Source organism: Nannospalax galili, unplaced genomic scaffold, assembly GCF_000622305.1.
Source record: "Nannospalax galili isolate Female #2095 unplaced genomic scaffold, S.galili_v1.0 scaffold126, whole genome shotgun sequence".
Taxonomy (NCBI): Eukaryota; Metazoa; Chordata; class Mammalia; order Rodentia; family Spalacidae; genus Nannospalax; species Nannospalax galili.
The window spans coordinates 932,247-954,835 of record NW_008355275.1 but is presented as its reverse complement, the minus strand read 5'-3'; the positions used below and the strand labels follow the sequence as shown (position 1 = coordinate 954,835).

At 38.0% G+C, this 22,589-nt stretch overlaps 2 protein-coding genes across 2 annotated transcripts in view; both read right to left on the bottom strand.

Moving 5' to 3' along the window:
* The window catches only part of LOC115067576 (3-methyl-2-oxobutanoate dehydrogenase [lipoamide] kinase, mitochondrial-like), a 6,053-nt gene extending 2,583 nt beyond the window's left edge, over nt 1–3,470 (bottom strand). The window contains exon 1 of the mRNA XM_029555694.1: nt 2,442–3,470. Within this exon, the coding sequence (XP_029411554.1) occupies nt 2,442–2,657 (216 nt within the window). The 5' untranslated portion in view covers nt 2,658–3,470. The remainder of the gene's footprint in view (nt 1–2,441) is intronic.
* Nucleotides 1–22,589, bottom strand: part of Pdhx (pyruvate dehydrogenase complex component X) — a 68,559-nt gene that overhangs the window by 41,153 nt on the left and 4,817 nt on the right. Inside the window, exon 2 of the mRNA XM_008852368.2 lies at nt 11,785–11,865. Within this exon, the coding sequence (XP_008850590.1) occupies nt 11,785–11,865 (81 nt within the window). The remainder of the gene's footprint in view (nt 1–11,784; nt 11,866–22,589) is intronic.

Genomic DNA, 22,589 nt, shown 5'->3' with positions numbered 1-22,589 from the left:
AATCAGAAATGTATAAAAAGGAGTTCAGTGCATGAGCAATCACAATATATATATATATATATATAAATGGGTCAAAACCATCTATTACAAGCAGAGATTATCAAAGTGAATACAAAATTAAAATCTTTGCAAATGTAGCTTATAAGAGATAGACACAAAACAAAAGCAGAATAAAAAACACAAGGACAAAAAAAGAGACATATAAACATACCTTCTTACTCCCCAAATATATGCCACAGAGATATTAACAGGCCAATACAATATGTGAATATAAAAAAAAATCTAAAACATTCATAAGTATGTTCTGAAAGTTCACTGTACAGAAACTTTATTGTACACAAGAATGAAGAAATAGGCAGTTTTATCTTCAGTTAAAGTAGTTCAGGGCTATTAATCTAAGTTATTTTAATGTGCACAGCTGTTGGATGGTGTTTACTGAACACCTAAAAAATACCTATCTCATCTATCCCCAAAGGGATGCCTCTGGCCAACAAATATTTATTAAGTGGATAACTCAGTTTCCAAAAGGGAAGAGAAGCTTCCAAGAATAAAATGACATCTCATCTGAGCCTGAAAAGATGAGGAGACAAGTGAAAAGGGCAGTGGCCCAGGCAAAAGGGTTCACACCCAGAGCCCTGGAAAGAGAGCAGGATGCTTGAGGGGGCTGGTGAATAATACGAAAGTGTAAAGATCAGCAACAGACCTAGAGACCTGTGTATGTCACACAGAGAAAGCTACAGTGCCAGATTATATGAGCTTCTTTACAGATGCTTTAGAATAGTCAAAACATTCTTTCAAAGGAAACACCACCACCCTTATGCTTCTGTTGTTATAATGGGAGACCCAATTGAACTAGGCAACTTTTCAATTGAATACTTGGCCATATTGAAACTCTGATCATAAGGAAACAGAACAAAATAATGTATCAATTTTCACCCATATTTAAATTCTAATTCCCCTTTAAGAGCCACACACAAATCTTGCTTTCAGCCATATAACTTTCCAAGTCCCTCAACCAACATACTTTTGAACCTATTTCTGAATTCCTTTACTCCTTATAAATAAAAAGAATAATAACCTGCATCATAAAATGTTATGCTCTCACTGTTACCTTCTAAAAATCGGGCTTTCTGGGGCTGGAGAGATGGCTCAGTGGTTAGTAACGCTTACTGTTCTACCTAGATTTGCTTCCCAGCACGTACATCAAGTGGCTCACAACTGCCTGTAACTCTAGCTCTCAGAGATCTGATACCCTCTGGCTTCTGTGAGTACCTGCACGAATGTGGTACACATAAACTCATGTATACACACATAAATAAAAATAATCAAAAAATGTTTTTAAATTGTACTGTCTTTTCTTTACTACTGTGTCTTCATAATGGTAAAAACAAACAAACAACAAACAAAAAACAAACAAAAAAAAAACCCCTTACTATCCCATCCCATTCCCCAAGGTTCAGGTCAGTGTTCCCACACTTAAACAACTTTAGGTTAAAATTCTTCAGAGAAAAAACTGCAGTAACTTCAGAAACCCTCATAAGGCAAATATCAAATTGGTCTTTCTATTTGCTTTGGTTACAGTGTTTGACTTGCAGCATATTGGTAACACTTAAAAAAAATAAATCCCTTTTTACTTCTTCTCAATACTATACCTTCATCTATTCACATAATAGACACACATATGTCAGCAATATGAAAATGCTGAAAACCAGAGATCACATGATCAAGAGAGCAGAACACAGAAAAACCAGTCAACTGTTGGGTGGTAAACCACACCCAACAGACCCAGCAAAATTTAAAACAGAGAATTATACAAGGAAGCACTGCCTGTAATTTATCATGAAACTAAAGGTATCAATAATCACTGTAAATGCTCAAATAACATTCCGAGTCTAAGCCAGTCCTGAAGATCCAAACCTACAGACCCAGTGCTTCAGCACTGGTCAGCAATTCAGCCCTCTGGCAGGAAGAAAAGCTGGTTCACAGAGTTCCGACAAGGAACCTCTCCCAACTCCAGCTACAGTGTCATTCCAACTTCAGACATGAGTGATCCTGACCAAGTTACTTATCTCTCCAACTCTCAGAAAGATTCTGAATGTGTGGCTATACAAAAAAAAATAGAAAAGAAAAAAGAAAAAAAATCACAGACCTGTAAGCGTTACATTAATACGTCACTTACACTTTTATAGGATATTCTGCAAGAGCTTCTGATTAAAAAACATGTCAGATACTACTAACAACCATTAGGAATCACGAAGCATTCTATCTCCCTACTCTACAGTCTGTTTTTTTCAAACAGATCATTCAGCAAACATTAATGTACAAGGCATTATGCACAAGAACATAATGTAGTAAGCACATACTGGGTACACAGCAGGATACAGTTCTGCCCATGAAGAGTTCCTGTTCTGGATGAAAGCTCTGAGCAGCTAGAGACTCACAGGTGGGTTCTCAGCTGTCACGTGGCTGGCTGGCTCCCTGGCTGTAGAAGATGGCAGCTCTGGAGCTTCTTGCACCATCCCCTCCTTGTCGGTGTCAGTGTCGGACGTGGAGCGGGCCCGGAGCGAGAGTGCGGGCCCCAGGAGGGGCCAGAGCAGAGGCCCGCCCGGGAGCCGCTCCCCAGCGCCGAAGCCAGCAGCAACATGCTGGTCCTTCATCCGGATGAGCAGCTGCCAGAACTGAGGATGGGGAGACTTCCCTCTCTCTTAAACCTCAGATATGAAACATGTCTCAAACATGGTTAATGGTGACACTTATTTTATTAACATAATCCCTTGGCTTTTTCAAAGTAATTGTGTTCTTCCAAAAATTAAGACTAAAAAGTCTTATTTCAAGGGTGTGTATGCGAAGGCTACCTGCAATCTGTACACGCAAATAAATCAGAACGGTATGAATATTAAAGACACATGTCTTCTTAATGCTGTGGTAAGCCATGGCAACATTCACCATCAGAAACAAACATAACTTGATTGTTCCCTGAATATTTATTAGCTGCACTTATATGAATAACGCTATGTCAGATACTAGGGAAGTTATAAAATTAGACAGACTTGCTTCAAGAAGTTTCTAATTAGGTGGAAGAAGAGCACAGGCTGGCAATACCAACCTCATCTAGAGAAGACCCTATTCAGGGTCTGTCAACCCTCATCACTTCACGGCAATGAAAAGGGTGCTGTTTGCATAGCCCAAGACCTGAGGCAGCCTGGCTACTAGAGGAAGCCCTGCACTAAGGTCTGAAGGTCTGAATAGCAGCAGTATGAGAGCTGCCAGGCTCATCTTCCTTACATTCATCCCTCTGCCTCTAACTTCACCTGGCAACTGTACTGGACAGGTTCTACTACCAAGAAAAGTTCTATTGCTGAATAACATTGCAATCTATAATTCTATTCATCATTTTTACAATTCTGATCTAATAAAAGCATTAGCAATAATTATAAAAAGCATATTGATAAATGCAAGCCAGCAATAAAAGGAACCATTGATACACACCAGAATGCAGATGAACCCAAATGAAAGAAGCCAATCACAAAAGACCACACTATCATGATTCTAGTTATAAGAAATATTGAGAAAGGGTAACTTAGAAGCAGAAAGCAGATCAAGTTGGCTGGGCTAAGAGAGGAAGCAGCCACAATCAGGCAGTAAGCATCTTTGGGCAAAAGAAATGTTCTACAATTGGACAGTGGTGTGATCTATACATCTACTTAAAAGTCACTGGATTGTGCACTGAAAACAGGTGATTGTTACAGTATATACACTGATAACACAATAAAGCTGTCAAAATACTAGTATGCTGAAAAAAGTTATTTGTGAAATTTACTTTTGAAAAATTTTCCATTTTACCACCACAAACATACGTGCGTGTAGAAATAATAGATACGAAAACCTCTTCTACTGTAGACTACTAACAACTTTCCAGTGGTATAAAGCTTCCTCAGAACAACTGTTATTCTGAATTTTATATAGTAACAATACTCTATTTGAGACCATCTATGACTTATATGTGAAATATCCACAGTTCTCAATCATATGACCTAAGGAATGCTCATAAAGACAAACAACATCTGAGCAACACACCAAGGGTCACATCTCCCCTTACATTTTATATACAAAAGTATTTTTGCACAAAAAAAGGGAAAAAGAATACTCTTATTTTAACATATTTGACTTTCAATTGATGGAAAAGAGACTGCCCACTTTAATGAAACTGAAAATGTCTGAAGCACACCCGTCCAATAGAAAACTCTTGGTAAGGATGGGGCATTAGTCATCTTTCATCTACAGTCATTAAGTCATCTTCCAAGAGACTGAAATTATGGGTCTAACCTAGCATTTTCAAAGTGTCTTTCCTGATTTTATGATATATGCTTACATTCAGTCCTTAAACTGAATTAACATTCTAACATTGATTATAAAATAACTATTCTGGCTCATTTATTCAAAAGATTGAAATAATTTATATGCTATTATTGTATTTTTCTATAACGCAGAAATGAAATGCAGATGAGTTCTGAGAGAATTCTGAAAGCCAAGATATAACTTAGATTTCATCTACTTCAACTCACTCCTAGACACTCTAAAGGACAAACTGTGAGTTCGTCTCACTGTATACTTACCTAGCTTAAAACACACCTGCATACACAGCAGCTTTATTTAAAGTGAATTACAAAACTTCAGACTTTTAAGAAACTTTAAAGTGGGGCTGGACAGACGGTTCCGTGATTAAGAGGACCCAGGTTCAATTCCTAATACCCACATGGTGGCTAACAACCATCCATAACTCCAGTTCCAGGGGATCTGACCCTTTCTCCTGACCTCCACGGGCACTGCATGACACGGGTGCACTTACATACATGTACGTAATACACATACACATAAAATAAAAATAATAAAATAACTTTTAAAAAGAAACTTTAGAGCTTACCAAGATTGAACTCCTGTCCACAGAAGGTTATTAGATCATTATCAAGGCTTAACTTAAAATTTCAACCTTCTTAAATATTTTAAATTCTAAAATAACTGTTGTAAATCACAGTGATGAAACATTACCAAAGATTTCACTTTAATAAGACACAGACAATACACAAGCAAAAACCAAGCCAATAAAAAAAAAATTATCTTTCAGAATATAAATTTGTTTTCAACACAAAATGAATTAACCCGTTACCATAAATGTATTCCACTCAGCACTATTAGATCACAGTACATTAATCTTTAAAAAGTTAGTGAATTACTAAAGGCAATGGATTATGACTTATCTCAATATTTCCAATACACTGCTAAATAAAATTTCACCCTCAGTTGGCAGAACATAGCATTTTAAAAGCAAACTTCAGGGAAATATTCTCCAGGGGCTTAAAATATATTGTGATCTGCCCTACATGAAAACGGTGCATTGTCACAAAAAGTAAAAAAGAATGGACCAATGAGACCACATGCCTGCTGGCTCTTGATCACACTGTCCACATGATAATGGGAGCAGTTCATCAGTTTGCTGGTGAGCCAGAAAATCTCAGAGATAAATATGATCCACAGAACACTCATGTCTATGTGGTCTATAAATTCTCAAAGCATCAAGAAATTCAATCATTTTGAATTATTTAGGGGTGCCAACATCCTGACAAAATGAATATGGAAATAGGCAAAGCTCTGTAATTCATCAGGGAAAAACCCAAAATAGATTCCTGCTGATTGCATTGTTTATAAAGGTGGAACTTTCTCAGCCACTGATAATTCTTTTAAAAGATGGCGGCAGCTATGTAGCACCAACTGCTCAAAGTGATTCCAATGAAGCACTGGCTCCTTCCGTTATGACTCTTTAAGCTCTAGAAAGCACTGCCAGTTTTTCCTTTCAGTAGTCTACATCTCTTCTTCATCTCCTCCTCTCCCCCTCATTGGATGGGTCTCATTTTATTTTTCTCCTTCTCTGCTGCTTTACCTCCTCATGTAGCATGAAGACTATACTGTCCTTTGGTTCAGATTCTTTGTTCAGTCTTGTGTCGTCACCCTTTCACCCTACCTTTCTTTTTGTGACTTTAGACAATACTTTCCATTACTGTTTGGTCTTTTCAAAATGCCTGCTGTTTTTGGATAGTGTCTTTCTGTTCTCACTTTTAATTTCTTCCCTTACATGTTTAATTATTTCAAATTCCCAGTTTCTGAGTTTAGTAATTCCAACTAGTGGGAGTGGCTGGGGGTCTAGTCCTGCTGCTGGGTACACTTACCAACTTCCAACACTAAAAGACTGCTTGTGTGTACATTATGAAGTTTGGGATCCCAAACTTCTTAGGAAATGGGACTTTATTTTGGAATTCTGTAGGGATTATAGGCTGTGCCCTGCCAGAATGGCTTCTGCCAGGTAACTTGAGGGTATTATAAGTCTAGGACCATTTTATTTCTACCTATGAGTTCTCATCCACAAAGTGCAAGTTCTGTAAATTTGCCTTACAAAGACAAATCTATGAGAAAAAATTTTCAAGGCAATGGGCATTCTTATTCCACACAGATTGCCACTCAAATAGATATGAGTTGTAACACAACACTGAATTCTACCCATTTGTTTAATGACTCAAATTTCTATTGTTAAACCATACTTTATTCCTGAACTTCAATTCCTACAACCAACTGAACATCTCCCTTTGATGTCTAATAAGCACCTCAAAATTTACTATATGAACTTAACCCAATTTTCCTCTTTCTACTTCTTGACACCCCTAAAAATGCTGGTTCCCATTTCAGCAGTTCAAGATCTCCAGCTCAGGGCCAATGAAGTATGAGGTCTCAAGTTCTGCTCCCTGATCTGGGTGTTGTGGACACTTAGAGGTTCCCCTTCCCTTAAGTTCAACTAATGCTTAAAGAATATCTAATATATGATTATATCCAGTAGGAACAAGAAGCCTTCCTCACCTGCTTAGATGGACACTGTTTTCAAATGGGAGCAGGCAAAGCAGGCTACTTAAATTGCCTACAGTTAACCCTTGTTCCACAAGTACATTTAGGACCCAATCCATTCAGTGCAATGCTAACAAAAGGGAATTTACACATGAGATATTAAATAAACAGGAGTGTGACTATCCTGGTTTCAGGACAAAGATCCCTATAAGACTGTGCAGAGGTATCAAGACTCTCTTTAGAATCCCTATCTCACACCCACTAGGCCTTCGATGCCACCAGAGCTACCTTCTGTTGTCAAAGTTTGTCATATGAATTTTCCTTCCAAGACTTTGAACATATGTTTATAGTACCTGGACTGTCCTCCCCAGCCCTCACTCCCACTCCTTTTCTTAAGCCCACTTATTCTGAAAGGACCAGCTCTTCTATAAAGCCTTCCAGGATCTCTGTCATGTCCCATGCTTTTGGCTCCACCCAAGTACTTACTAATTAACTGCTTACCATGCTACCAAAACCACTCCTATCTAGGAGGGAAACATGCTAACACACTCAGACACATTCCCCATGAAGGAAGAGAGTTAAGCAATGCCACCAATCAGATGGAGCATCCAAACCCAGTTAGTCACAATGTGCCATACCTCCTACCTCCATGCCAGCCCAATCCATAGGACCAAACCTGTTGTAAAGCCTATTCTATCTCAAATCTTTCTGCATTTCCTAGTCCTCAGAGTCCTTGACCCAAACCCCGAAACTCATTTGGGCCAGGGTTCTCAACTAGATACTTGACAGCTTCTTCCTGATTCCACACTTGTCATCACTGGCAGAAGTGACACCATGAATGGCTAAACCTCCTGAAATCACAACATAGCCCTGCCAGGCTCTGAATCTTTGTCCACGGCCCAAATTCTAGATGCAACCTCAAGTGCAGTAGATTGGAAAATTTAACAGCAGCATTTGCTTTAGAGACATTTGTGCTCACTGAATCACATGGGGATACCCTAAAGGTTTCTGCAAGGGTGAGTCACTTATACTTTCTTCATCTTTTCATTTTTAACACTTGCTTGACCAGCCTTCAAAGGGAACAGAGCAAAAGCTACAGGGAACACATCCAGTCACCTACAATTTCCTGTATCTACTGATTCCTAATACAGACAGATCTTTCCTCTTTCCTCCAAAGTTTAACATGATACAGCAGGAATAAAGAGCAGAGAAAGATAATTTGACAGTGTCCTAAAAAACACTAACCTGTGGCAAATATCTGGAGGGGTAACTCTTACTACCATATGTGGCAGAAGAAGAAGAAAAAGAAAAACCCATGGCCAGAAAACAGAGGGTCTTTTCCAGCTTTCTTTATACTTTTTTTTTTGTCCTTCTGTGTCATAAGAACCAGACCATACTCACCTGCTGGCCTTCATATTCAGTCTTATTTTCTAAGTCTTGTGAAATGGTTGGTATACACAGTGGATAAGTACATCTTTAGAGATGGCTTTGTATCAAATATTCTTTTTTTTTTTTTTTGGTCTTTTTGAGACAGGGTCTCCCTGTAGTCCCAGCTGTCCTGGAATTCATTATGTGGACCACGCTGGCCTTGAACTCACAGAGATCCACCTGCCTCTGCCTCCTGAGTGCTGGGATTAAAGGTGTGTGTCACCATATTCTTAATAACATCAATATTCAAATTCATCTAGTGCTTATGAAAAACTAAAGAGTGCTTTCTCACTTCAAATTACATTTCAAAGGTAGTAAATGCACCTGTTAAAAATACATATTACAAAAGTTTCAAACATATATAAAAGTAGTAAGGAAAGTCATTGAAGCCACACACACCATCAAGAGAAACATAGCCAGTCTTGTTTTATCTATATTCCTCCAGGGTTATTTCAAAACTAATCACAGATATAATATTATTTTACACATAAGCATTTCAAGTCCTGACTCTTATAAGTAACTATGGTACCATTAAACTTCCTTCATATGGTTAAATGTTCAGCCTGTTTCATCTGCTTGAATCAAAAAAAGGGCAGTACATTGGCAATGGTCTCTTAAATCTTTTATACTATAGGTCTACCTCGCTGCATGCCACCCTGCAATTGATCTGTTGAAAAGCCTGGCCTGCAACATTGCTCCATCAGCAGCTTGCGATTTGCTCTTCACGGTATCATTAAGCATGTCCCGCATGCTGTTGTTATCCTAGAGAACAGAAGGCTTAAGCATGTTCAGTGTGCTTCTCTGTCAGGACTACTTCACGATCACCAGCATGGGACACCTGGCCACCTCTCTGACCACAATGCTAGCAGTCTTCAGTGATCACTAGCTACATCTACTATTTCATTAGACTGTAAAACAGTGTGACAGCGCCATCAGAATGATATTTACATTTTTAAACAGCTGGGATATGCCAAAGAGACATTCTTCTCATCAATTATTTGGTTACCCCGAGCTATGGTTCAGAGGAAAGACAGGCAGGGGGGATAGTTGAGTCTTTCCAGTTATTATCAGTTTCAAAATGAGTTAATTTCCTAGCATCCTTTGATGTTCCCCAATTATTATTGTTTGTGGTATTACTGAGAACTTAGGAGTCAAAATACATTTGATGTATACTCAAAACAGTGGTTGTTATTATGACTGATTCTTAAATTTACCCTATCTTTGGCTCCTGAGTCCCATAAAATGAACCTAGGAGTTTTTGACAGTATCATCACTCCCTGAACTAACAGGATAGTCTAGGTTCATATGTGTAAGTCCTGCCCTAGCAGGAACTATGCTTCCAGGAGCTGCCATTCACTACAGTGAACACTGGGGTTTAGAGGCTAAGTACTCATGGCTACTGGGTTGGTCCTTATTTCTGCACATAGCCAGAAAAGACCTTGAAAATAACACTCACAGGGTCTTTCTTTAACCTCAGCTTGTTCATGCTTTGTCTTTGAACCATATCAAAAGTCTAGGTTCCCAATTCTGTCACCTCAACTACTAATTTGATTTATTCCATAAAATACACATAAGAACCTCAGATCAATATAACCACCACAATGTGATCACTCACTCTAACAGTTCAGGATTATTCTTTGAAACTACTTCTTCCTTCAGCTGTAATCTATTATGTCTTTATAGTCAAATTTATTGACATTTGAAATAGCCTTTACACAGTAATGCCAGCAGCCTAATATAAAATTAGGTTTGTTTGTTTCAATGTGTCTCAACTTACAGCTCTTCCACATTTAACTCTGTTGTAAAATTATGAAAAATGTTTGCTTCCAAAGTTGAAAAGATAAACAAGATGTGTTTACTCAGAAGTCCTCCCTGTGTACCTTTCTTCCTCCGGCCCACACTTCTCTCCATTGCAGACTGCCATTCACTGTGGTTTTAAATTTTTTCTCCTATTCTTCTTTTTCAGGGCTAGGGATTACACTCAGGACCTCATATATCAGGCAAGTGTTCCAGCACTGTGACTGTTACAGCATTCACACCACCATTCCTCCTGATGAACCATACATACACTTGTTTGTCTCTACTTTGTTGCTGCTGTTTTTTCTTGGTGGTGGTGGTTTTGTTTCCACTGATAATCACTCCACCACATTAAAAGGAGATACTTTTCACTTCTTTAAACAGCTACATCCTTGGAGAAGTTATCCAGCAGATCTCACCCTGGCCACCACCTGGGCTCTCTCCACTCTCTGCTAATGTAAACAGGGCTGCAGCAAACAGCTTTGTGTGTGTCTTCTCTTATTTTTACCAGTGCAGCACTCAGATAATTCCCTGGAAACAGAGCTGCTGCGCCAAAGGGTAAATACAAATGTAATTTTTCTAGCTACTGCTAAATTCTCTTCCCTAGGGTTTAGATGTTTTGCTTTGTCTCCAGCAATATTGGGGCATCTGCTGCCCACTACACCCACAGAACAGTTTGTCAAACGTTAAAATTTCTGTCAAAATGATCATAAATGTACTATCTCAAGTGTGTCATTTGCTTACTTAGTTCTTTTACAAGGGTAAGCAATTTTTGTCTGTGTTTCAGAGCCCTCTGAGATTCTTTTTCTGTAACCCACCTGATTATATATTGAATTTTTAGGGATATTAATACTTTGTGACACAAACTGTAAATACTGTTCTTCCCAATTTGGCACTAGATTTTTTTGTTTGATATATCATGTTTTCAATTATACAAAATTATGTTTGTCATCAAATTTAACACTTCTGAGAGTCAGGGTATTTATTACACTGTCAGCTGCAGGGGAATCCATCAAATTTTTTTCCCCCAGTACTTATGGCAATTTTTTTTTTAATATTTACAAGGTATCTGGTTCATCTGTACTTTAGTCTTGTCATGATACAAACAATAAATTGAATATTGGCTCTGTTTTTAAACACTAAACATCCATGTGTATTTACTGCCTTTTTTTCTAGTAAGTTCCACTAGCCTGCCTTTTTAAAAACCTATCATTTCTAATGACTGAGGTTTAGGTTATAATATCTATTAAGTTAATACCCTTCTCCACTGTTTTTTCTTTTAAAAGAATTTTCCTTATATACTTATTTTATTTGTTCTTTCCAATGAAAGCACTTCCCAACCTCCCTATCCCCAGGAAAATATGTAAACACACACAACTGTGGTAAGTTATAAATTAAGCAGCATTACAAATTTATGATATTGAAGCTAATAGCTACAAGGAGGACTAAGTGTTGGAGGGGAAAGCCTTATGACATTTCACCATTATGTGCTGTGGAAAGACATAATGTGAACCCAGAAAACTTGATACATTAATGTGAGAGTTTATTTAAACAGATTTACATGAACTAGCAAAGACAATTTGTTTTGCTTGTATCATCAATTATACAATACAGACGATGGGAGGGGGCAGAACAAGCAAGCAGAGAGGCATTCATACACTGGCTCACCTTCCTTTTTCAGCCATTTCACAATGTTCCCTTGCTCCATAGTAGGAGACAGCGATGGCATTAGGACCTTAATAGGATCAGCTGCAATTGAAAACAGAAAAGATTAGCCAATCACAGGCACGAAACGTACCTCACACTATACTGACCGAAGTACATGTAATTTAGAATTACATTTTAAATTCTATTCTATTTTAAATACGATATACCAAAGTCCACAACTCCAGAATGAAAAACCAAGTCTTCAGTAAATATTATGGAAGAATACATCTTTCAACTTTAATAGATACTCAACTATTCAGAATATGTGTAACTCCTTTTCCACGGTTCCCAGAATTCTACGCATAGTTCCAAGACAGGTGCTTATAAGTTTAAAAAAGAAGAAAAGGAAAAATTGATTTAGGTCTCAACCCCTTCCTTTCCCTTTGTCTTTGCAATAAACAAACAAACAAACGAACAAACAAAATAGTCAGGTAAAATGACCAAAAGTCAAATAAGACATAAACAACACAATGTTTGAATGTTAATCAAGATTATATTTTAAGAATTGGGTCCTTTAAATTTATTCTTATACTATTCAGTCTTCAAAGGTTCTTGCCAGTGTGTATGAGCAAGGAGTCTGGCTTTATTTATCAAGGATGATCAGGCAGACATCCTAAGTAGTTAAGCTGACCTCAGATTTTGCTCACTACAATTCAAGTGGTGATCTAAACAGGTATACTTGGAACCTGAGAGCGAGGTGAAGCACACCTGTTTTGTCCTTAGACCTGTAAAAGAGACACCATCTTCCCAAGGTTAGCACTATGAAGGACCTTCCTCAAAGAGCACATGGCTTTTAGATGGTAACTTATATAAAATTTATACAAGTAAATACCATAGCAACTAATGACATTCCCAGAAGTCTTCCAAAGAACATAATCTATCCTGATTAACTCTCAAAATGCTGCATCTGACACTTTTCAAATGTGGAGAAGGACAGAATGTGGTTCCTTTTCTCTCCGTTAACACTTTATGGTTAAAAGCAAGAGAATTTAACAATGTTAAACAAGGTTAACTAATTTTACTGTAATTTCAAATGGGGAATTCCCGTGGCTTCAGTGGAAGGGCACTTTCACTCCTTTCAAGTACAAGTGCTGCAGGCTTCTATCCACTTCACTCCTTGTAAAGGACTGGGAAAGCATCCAGAGTCATGACCTCTTCACTCCTTTTCAGAACTTTTCCTCTCAAGGTCTTCAATGGGCTATTAAAGAATTCCCTTTCAAAGGCAGACCCACAGGTCCACTTCTTTCTGCTCCAGTCACTGGGCTTAGTGGGACTGAGGAAGCAATTCACATCCATGTGTTTGCTTTACATACAAGCTCTCCCCTCAAACAAAAGAGAAATCTAAATACAAGGTTGTACTGAGAAGTCCAACCATGGAAGGCCTCAGATCTAAGTCATTCTCTAATCAGACCAGCAGCATTTAGCCTCTACCCATCCATTCAATTTCCATTCATCCGACTTTTCATGATTCAGCTGGTACCAAAGCCTTTAAAAGCTAGAAAAAGAAAATTATAGTGTAATGCCCAACAATGACAGAGCCCAAACTAACTCCATATCAATAGTTCTGTTTTCAATGAGAAGACTCTAGTTCCTATTAAGAATTCAACCTTCCTACCTAACTCTTAAGGCCAGCTCTGCTTTGTCTCAGTGTCCCTAAAACAGAGATCATTATTTAATCACTGCTTATTTGCAGCCTAGTCACCCTGAAATCAAACACAGCAAACCAGACATATCAACTTCACATGAGCATTCCTTGTATGTCTAATGAAATATCCTAATACGCCTTTACTTTGGGCACACAGAACCGCAGTATTAAGAAACCACTTTCACCAACAATGAATGTTTCAAAGGCAGTAAAGAGCAGTTAATCTCAGGTGTAGTACATATAAGAAATACAGGCAAGAAGATAGATACAATGGGTCTCTCAACTCCTAATTTATTATGAAAACATAGCTATCTGGGAATCAAGCTACATGGGAAGAAACTAGAGAACACACACCGTTCAACTGTCCACTGGTCATTTCCAAGCTACTTCTATGTGAAATATAAATTTTAACTATAACACAGCTTTAATTTTTATTTTTTGTAAAGTGAATTCTTGTGCATATTAAGATGTCAGGGAAGTATAAATAATGCAAAACCCTATGTACTACCTCAATACATTGTTCTATCAAAGGAACATCAAATTCTCAAACAGAATGGAATTAGTAAAGTCTTAGAGAAAGTGAACATATACATACAAATGTAACCTTATATTGTAATGTTAGTAATACAATTCCAAATCCCAACAATTCTACACTTGTAGTTATGAAAATTATTAGAAAGTGTTCAAAACAATACATGAAACACATTTTGAAATAATAAAAATGAGCTGATTTCTGATTATGTTGAATGTTTTATACCTTTTCACAGCTTGATAAACAAATGAAGATGTTTCACATAGAATGTTTATCCAACTTAACTTCCAACATTTACTAAGTTCACAGAATGAATGTGCTTAAAAGGGGGTTGGGGGGAGGTTTGGTAGTATTGGTCTTTAATCCCAGCACCCAGAAGGCAGAGGAAGGTGGATCTCTGTGATTTTAAGGCCAGCCTGGTCTACATCATGAGTTCCAGGCCAGTCAGAGCTATACAGTGAGACCCTCCTTGCCTTAAAAAAAAAAAAAACAAGCAGGGCTGGAGAGATGGCTCAGCGGTTAAGAGCACTGACTGCTCTTGCAGCGGATCCAGGTTCGATTCCCAGCACCCACATGGTGGCTATGAACTGTCCTTAACTCCAGTTCCAGGGGAATCCGAAGCCCTCTTCTGACCTCTGCAGCATTACATACAGGCAATACACTCATACGCATAAAATAAAAATAACAAATAAAATATTTTAAAAAGGACAAAAACACCCTAACTTCAAAATAGCAGCATGGTAGGAAGCGAGCCTCTCTCTGAAAAGCACAGCTTTAAGACAACCCAAAATGCTGCTGCTGTCGAAAAGTTCTGTTGCATGAAATTACAAAAGCTCAATAAAAATGTTTTTTTAAAGTTCAGGCCAGGCACAATGAATGAGAGAATATGTCGCAATCATACACATATTAATCTACCAAACAGAATTTCACTCCAAGGAAGTAAAATAAAAGAGCAGAGCACCTTCACAACCAGATTCCAATTCATGACAAGAATTAAATCAGTTGTCTGAAAGCAAAATCTTTGGTATTTTCATAGTTTGGTTGAGCTGCCATGGTATGATTCATGTTTATTTTATGGTTCCATCTCCCAATATAATCTCTCACCTAAGAGACCTTCACATTTCCATTATTCCTGACATTGAGGACTATATTATGAAGCTTCTGCATTAATTAAGCCTTATTTTCCAGAGTAAAACATCAAGAGCTTCAAAATGTTTCCTAAAGAAAAAAAAACTATAATCTTTCTTCATACAGTCACCCTTCATGGATGAACTGGAATTGCTTCTCTGAATAATGGTAATAAAATGTAAGAATCCTGCAGTAGCTCACTCTCCTTACTCTGAAATGAAGGTGACAAAAACCACAGAGACATGTTGGACACTGCCATTATCCAGGCCTTGCCTCCTGTTTGTGCTGACTACAGAGTAAAATGTACAGCATATTCTGATTATTTTAACCAATCTAGCCTCAGACTCTCCTGCTAGAAAAGCTGTTTCAAAGCCTATGTATTAATTTACAAGAGCACAAATTTCATCCTAGTATATCCTCTTTGGACTGAACATTACATACTTCTTTTCCAAATGTATTTTTTCTGATGGAGAAAGTAATTATATAATCATAAAATCGGCTTTAGATGTCAGGGCTACACATAATTAATATTTGCCCTTTATGGCTGCTGTCAACACTATGAAAACAGTACAGGCTTCTTCAGACTCTGATAGGATTAACCTACACCTATGTTATTTAACTTTCAGTGGAAATTAATCACAGCTTTGCTCCTCATCCTAGTAAGCAGTGCATTCCACAGCACTCAAGCTGAAAGAGCTTTGAAGTGTGCATCAACTGTATTTCCTACCAATGTCAATGTTCCTAACTATCCTTAATGAAAGAAACGTGAGAACAAAGGAAATCAAGTTTTTGCTCAACTGGTTATGCCAGTTTATTTCAAATAGTACTTACAATTCTCAATATTTTGTTCTAATTTAAGCTTCTTGTAGTAATTCCATATTATGTTCCTTTTTTACGGAGGTAGCAAATTATACCTAACTGGTTTGTAAAGTCAGTCATTACAAAGAAGTTATAAAACACTGAAAACATTAAGATGACTATGAGTATTTTAAGCATTTTAGATTTAAAGACATTAATTTTAAGAGCAAAAGTCTCACAAATCTTTAGAACTACTTTAATGTCTTTTTTTCTCATATGGACAATACAATAAATTGTAATTTCTTGGTATATTGCTATTTTAGCTACAATATGAGTGACATAAAAAATCTATTACTGAATTTAACAATAGTTTCAAGTAATTTGTTCAAATATGGTCTTCAATTTTTTCTACAGAAAAATTTTAACTTCAAATATGGCATAGTAATCTGATTCTAATTTCTTGGTCTTGAAGTATATATTTTAATTCTGAAAACAAAGTTCATATTTCAATTACATCAAAGATTTAAATTAATGATATATGCACAAATTCTAAAGTGGTCACTGAATTAACAATAAAAGCAAACTGCTAAAATACAAATGCAGAATAAATTACTTTGAGTTATATGAAACAGATCTCAGCTTCATTACCCTAAGGAAAGTAAGGCCATTGGGCACTTTACATATGGTCCAGCTAAGTGGCACGGTGCAGCTCATTTGTTGGACTATAACCTCATAACTACACAAAAATTGTGAAACAAAGCTAGACAAAATTGAAAAAAGTAAATTGCCCAGTATTTTCTTAGGGAAAGGGGCCAGTTGTTTAATCATCTCTTGTTCCAAATTCAGAAGTCACTAATAAATTGAATCTTTAAAACTGTTGTTTAAATAAAGCAATTCTGCCATCTGCAGGCTGGATGGAACTGGAATGCAGCAGAACAAAGTACAGATGATTTAAAAGTAGCACCAGGGCACAGAATATTAGCAGCTGTGAACAAAGGCATTATTTCTTAGAATGACTGCTTGCTGTCGTTTTCTTGCTTAAACTTATTGTGGGGGGGCACTGGTAAAATTGACTGAAATGTCTATGGACTGTAACAGAAACACACAGTTTGTATGAAAACGGCAGCTCATGTTAGCTTGGCATGCTAGCAAACATTTCAAGACAACCCACACAGCTTATATTCATAACCTGGTTGCTCTCTACTCCACGTGTAAAGAGAATGCTCAAAATGACCATTTCTACTCAGTGGTATTATCATAGACAAAGAATAAAAATTAAAATAATTTTTTGACAATAATTTGACAATGTATTCAATTTCATCCCCTCCCCAAAACCTATCTAAGTAAAAAGTACCACTTTCATCATTTTTCAAACTGAAACCAACAAGAAAATGGAGAACAATGGCACACAACTTTGGAAATAGAAAACAACTGTATAATAACTGACTTAGGAAACCCTAGATAATAGCTCCATACTAAGTCAGGGAAGAGCTGGATGAACAGGAAAGAGGTGCCTGGATGCCTCAGTGCCTAGATCCGTGCCATTGGGTAACAACTCCATTCTCATTCAACAGAATATTAGAAATTGTTTTCTTTAGACAGGATTTAGGGTTCAAGCTACATGGTTTAAAAAAAAGGCAAAATTAAGTTAATCAAAACATTAGCTAATATGACTGACATTACAGAAAATTTGTGGAGCCACTATTACAAGTGTAGGATGTATTAGCAATGTTTAGACAAAAAACTAAACAAAAATTTTATAGGACAGTAATTCCTGTAGGAAATCAAAACAAACCTAACAACCAAATCTGGGAGGGTGTGTGGCAGTCCTCTGCTATGCACCTAAGAATACAAAGTAACTATACTGGGCAGAGAAAAGAGGACTCTGTTGATCAGAAATCATTTACAGATAATGTCTAAAATGCAAATAAAGGGATGGTCAAATGCCAGAGAACGAAGACAAAACCTGTGACTTCTAAAGGAAGAAAATTAGAGAATCAGGGAGACATGGGGCAGAGGCCTGCTACATGCTTATAAGCCTCTATGGTTATCTGTCTGCAAACTATATGCATGTATTACTGTACTAGAAGAAATATTCTATTTAATAAGTACATAAGCATTAACAAAAGTTTACATTTAAAGGCTACAAAAATAGTAATTTCAAAAACAGACAGTGGGGGCTGGATAGATGGCTCAGAGGTTAAGAGCACTGGCTGTTCTTGCAAAAGACCTGGGTTCAAATCCCAGCACCTACATGGCAGCTAATAACCATCCATAACTCCAGTTCCAAGGGATCTAACACCCTCTTCTGACTTCTGTGGGCACTGTAGGATATGGGTGCACTTACAGGCAGGCAGAACACTCATACACATAAAATAAAAAGAAATAAATTAATTAAAAAGAACAGACAGGGAGGGGGTCTAAATTTGATGAAGAACTGTGACATGAAATGGACAAAACAGCAATAAAAAAATTAAAGGCAAAAGGACAGTGGAGCTATTTACCTGAGTTCAAATTATAGCTCCACCACCCCTAAGTTACTTAATTATTACTTACCTCAGTTTCCACTTCTGTAAAACCATGATATAGTTTTTAAAAGAAAATGAGGTAATATGCAAAGACTGTGCAATGGGCTCCAGGGAGGCTAAGTCTGAATTATTATTGATAGAAAGCATAGACTCCAGAGGCATTCAGAGGTGGCTAAATGCACTGAAATATCCTACAGTATTGTAGAACACCACAACTTGTGAAGAAAGAGCAATGGAGTCACTAGTATCTTTTACCTTCCCACCCCAAACTCTCCATCATCCAACCATATTCTCCTAGCTAGGGTGCATTAACTCCTGCACCCTCTCCATTTTGTCTCCACTCTAACTGTATTTCACATTCAGGAAAAAACTCATTAAAATCACTAGCAAATGTATCATCTTTAATGCTGTCAGACTACTCACTACCAAAAGTAAAAGCCAAATTGGGAGTTTGACAAATGTATACCAAGTGCATGTTTTGCCAGCCCAGACCTAGGATTATAATTTAGATGGAAAGATAAAAGTGTCACAAGACCATCAGAAAATTATGACAGCTGGGATTCCATTTAGTTCATCAAGAAAGCAACAATAACAACCTGTGCTAGATCATTTACTATCCATTAGGATGGGTGTATAAAAAATAAAATGAGGGGATTGGAGAGATGGTTCTACAGTTAAGAACACTTGCTGCTCTTGCAGAAGACCTGGGTTCGGTTTCTAGCACCCACAGGGCAGCTTGGCTCACAAGTACCTATAACTCCAGTTCCAGAGGATCTGATGCCCTCTCCTCCACAGGCACCCATGTGCATGTGGTGCATTTACAAATAGGCAAACACTCATACATATAAAATAAAAATAAATCATTTTTAAGTTATAATTTTTTAAAAACAGGATGTAGAAAAATGAGAATCCTGTGCAATGTTAATGAGTGCAGTTAGTGTGTAAAACAATATCCTTCATAAATGCTCAAAAATTTACCACAAGATGCAGCAGTTATGCTTCTTGGTATATAAACCAAAAATTGGAATGCAGGGACTTGAACAGATGAGCCCACAGGAAGGGAGCTGGGGAATGCCCTGACCTTACTCTATCTTCCTTCCCCCTCCTCCTTCTGAGCTACCAAATCACCACCCAAATGGATGCCAAGGACAAAGAAGCCAGAATAGCTCACAAGGGTGCATTAAAGGAAGGGAAGATAGCTCCCCATACCCAAATGACTTGTCCCCCCAGCAGCCACTGTGCTCGCTTCTACTATCTGCTGTCAAGCACAGTACTATGTGCCTATGTGGTGGACTGCAGGGGGCAAAGAGTGTGGTGGGCCATCTACTAAGATGCTCCTGCAAAACTCTAGAGTAGCAGTGCTGGCAGCCTGGCCAGGGCACCTTGTTCATGTTAAGAGAGGTGAGGAGTGTTCAGATTCATTAAAAGATAAAGCCAGGGCTGGAGAGATGGCTCAGTGGTTAAGAGCCCTGGCTGCTCTTGCAGGGGACCGAGGTTCCATTCCCAGCAAACATATGGCGGCTAACAGCTGTCCGTAACTCCAGTTCCAAGGGATCTGCCATCCTCTTCTGTCCTCTGCGGAGTGCCCGTGTGCACTTACATACAAGCAGGCAATACACTCATACACACAAAATTTTTTAAAAATAAAACTTAGGTCGCAGCAGTCGGGGCGGCGGGAGGCGCAGCGGCCAGGCCTCCAGCTCCGTGATGGCCCTTCGTTCTGCACACGTCCGCCGCTGCCTCGGTGCCCAAGAGGAAGGTCAGCTGGGTGGCGGGGCCAAGGAGGAGCCCAAGCGCGGATCCGACAGGCAAGGCTGCTGGCCAAACCTGCTCCTGCCAAAGTGGAATCCAAGCCAGAAAAGGCTGGCGGAAAAGGATAAATCTTCAGACAAAAAAGTGCAGGCAAAAGGAAAAAAGGGAGCAAAGGGAAAGCAGGCGGAAGTAGCCAACCGGGAGACTAAAGAAGACCTGCCCACAGAAAACCGAGACCGGAAACGAGGAGAGCTGGCCTCAGATGAAGAAGAGAAAAACCGAGTCCGCTGATCCACACCATGTCCGCCGTCTCCCTGCCACCCTTCCAGAGGAATATTATCAGCTATTTTGTAACTGCAAGTTTTTTAGCAGCTCTAGAAACATTTTAGAAAGGGGAATCCCACCTCATCCCATTTTTTAAGTGTAAATGATTTTTTTAAGATGTAAAATCATTTGCTGGTTGTTTATTTTCTGGTACAACCAGAAAATAGTGGGTATTGAATCATGGGAGGCTGTAACTTGTCTTGGGTGTCGGTGGAACATTCCATAGAGGGGGTTAGTTTTATATCTTGTGACCCAGAGCATACTAAATGGCAATTTGGAGTCTCAGTCATCCATTTAATAAAAAAACACTCCTAGATCATTGCCCTGTCAGAAGTGTGTGCCCTCTGTACCATCTCTGGTCGCCCAATTTTCCTAACAATTTTGATAATGTGCTGTGAAAGATGAACATTGAGTGTGTAGTGTATGTGATAAAATTTTCAGTGGAAGTAAGGACTGTCAGTCAGTGTTTGATGATACTGTTACATGAGTTCTCTGAAGGGAAAAAACACTCCTAGATCATTGCCCTGTCAGAAGTGTGTGCCCTCTGTACCATCTCTGGTCGCCCAATTTTCCTAACAATTTTGATAATGTGCTGTGAAAGATGAACATTGAGTGTGTAGTGTATGTGATAAAATTTTCAGTGGAAGTAAGGACTGTCAGTCAGTGTTTGATGATACTGTTACATGAGTTCTCTGAAGGGAAATGTGCCACCAGGTTGGAAGCTGGAACATCACTGGAATGACTTTTAAAAAGAAACAATACATGGTCCTTTTAGACTTTGGTATGTGTGTTAAGAATTGTGTATGGATTGAAATGTCTGTGTACTGATCTTCAACCAATAAAATCTTAGTATGAAAGAAAAAAAATTAAATTAAATTTTAGAAAATTAAATTAAAATTTAAAAAATTCTGCATGTATTCCAGTTTATTTTGCAATACTGAAATGGGCAGAAAGAAATCATCACTCTTCATTTAACAAAAGAAACCTCTCAACTACAGTTGAGAAGTTTACAAATTCTGTTGTTAAAAAACAAAGAAAGCTTAAAGGAATAATAAGAAGGCATATTTGAGTTCATTATTTGAGGTCTCTGTAAGTCTACCTGCTTTCTGCCATTTGGGTCCATTCTTCAATTCTTTTATGAATGAGACTAAGAACCCTCTATGGGACCCTCTTTCCCCCTGTTTCAGTACAGACCAAAACTATGAAGAGACAAAATGACCTACAGTAACAGTATGTGAAGGTCCTTTGTAGACAATGATAGACTGGCACCATCCTTTGAAATAGTCTGGAAAAAAAATTTATTTTGTACCCTTTGTATATTCAGAATGTAGTATTATCAGAGACCCTCAAAAAAATTCAATTAAAAAAAAAAAGACAGTGAGAAAGAAATATATTTCCAAACCATCCCAAGTAATTCTACCACCTTTCACATAGTCTAGAATTACAGTTATCTTCAAATATGTTAAAATGATAGTTATACCAGAACTGCCACTGAAATTCTATTTCAAAGTATAGTTATTACTAAAACATGCCTAATCCCAATAAATGAAAAAAACCAAAAGTATTCTCTTAGGATGTATACAGAATGAATAAAACTTGAGCATGCTAACACTGTTCTGGTATCTGTAACCTAGCAGTCTCTTGATATGTAAGTACAATGCTGAGGTCAACAGGCTTTGGTGTCACACAACTAAAACTCTATCACTAGAGTATACCATTACCTACCTACCCATCAGTACTAGATGAGTTAATTCATGTGAACTATTTAGGAGAGTTCAGGGTCCATAGGAAGTTCTCAATAAATTCTAACTCCTCCTGATCTACCCCTCCACACACATACTCCAACTTCAAATCCGCTTTGTATTTTGAAATAACCCACAGAGTTCAATTAGTACTACCTCTATACTTATGCGTGTGGGGTTATCCACAGGAGCTTGGTCCACCTACCAGGGACAACGGCCTTAGCAGTCATCAGTTAAGGGGAGGAAGCCCTTCCCCTTCCCCATGCTGGAATGTTGGCTGGCTTGATCTTGTGCAAGTCCTATGTAGGCAATCTCAG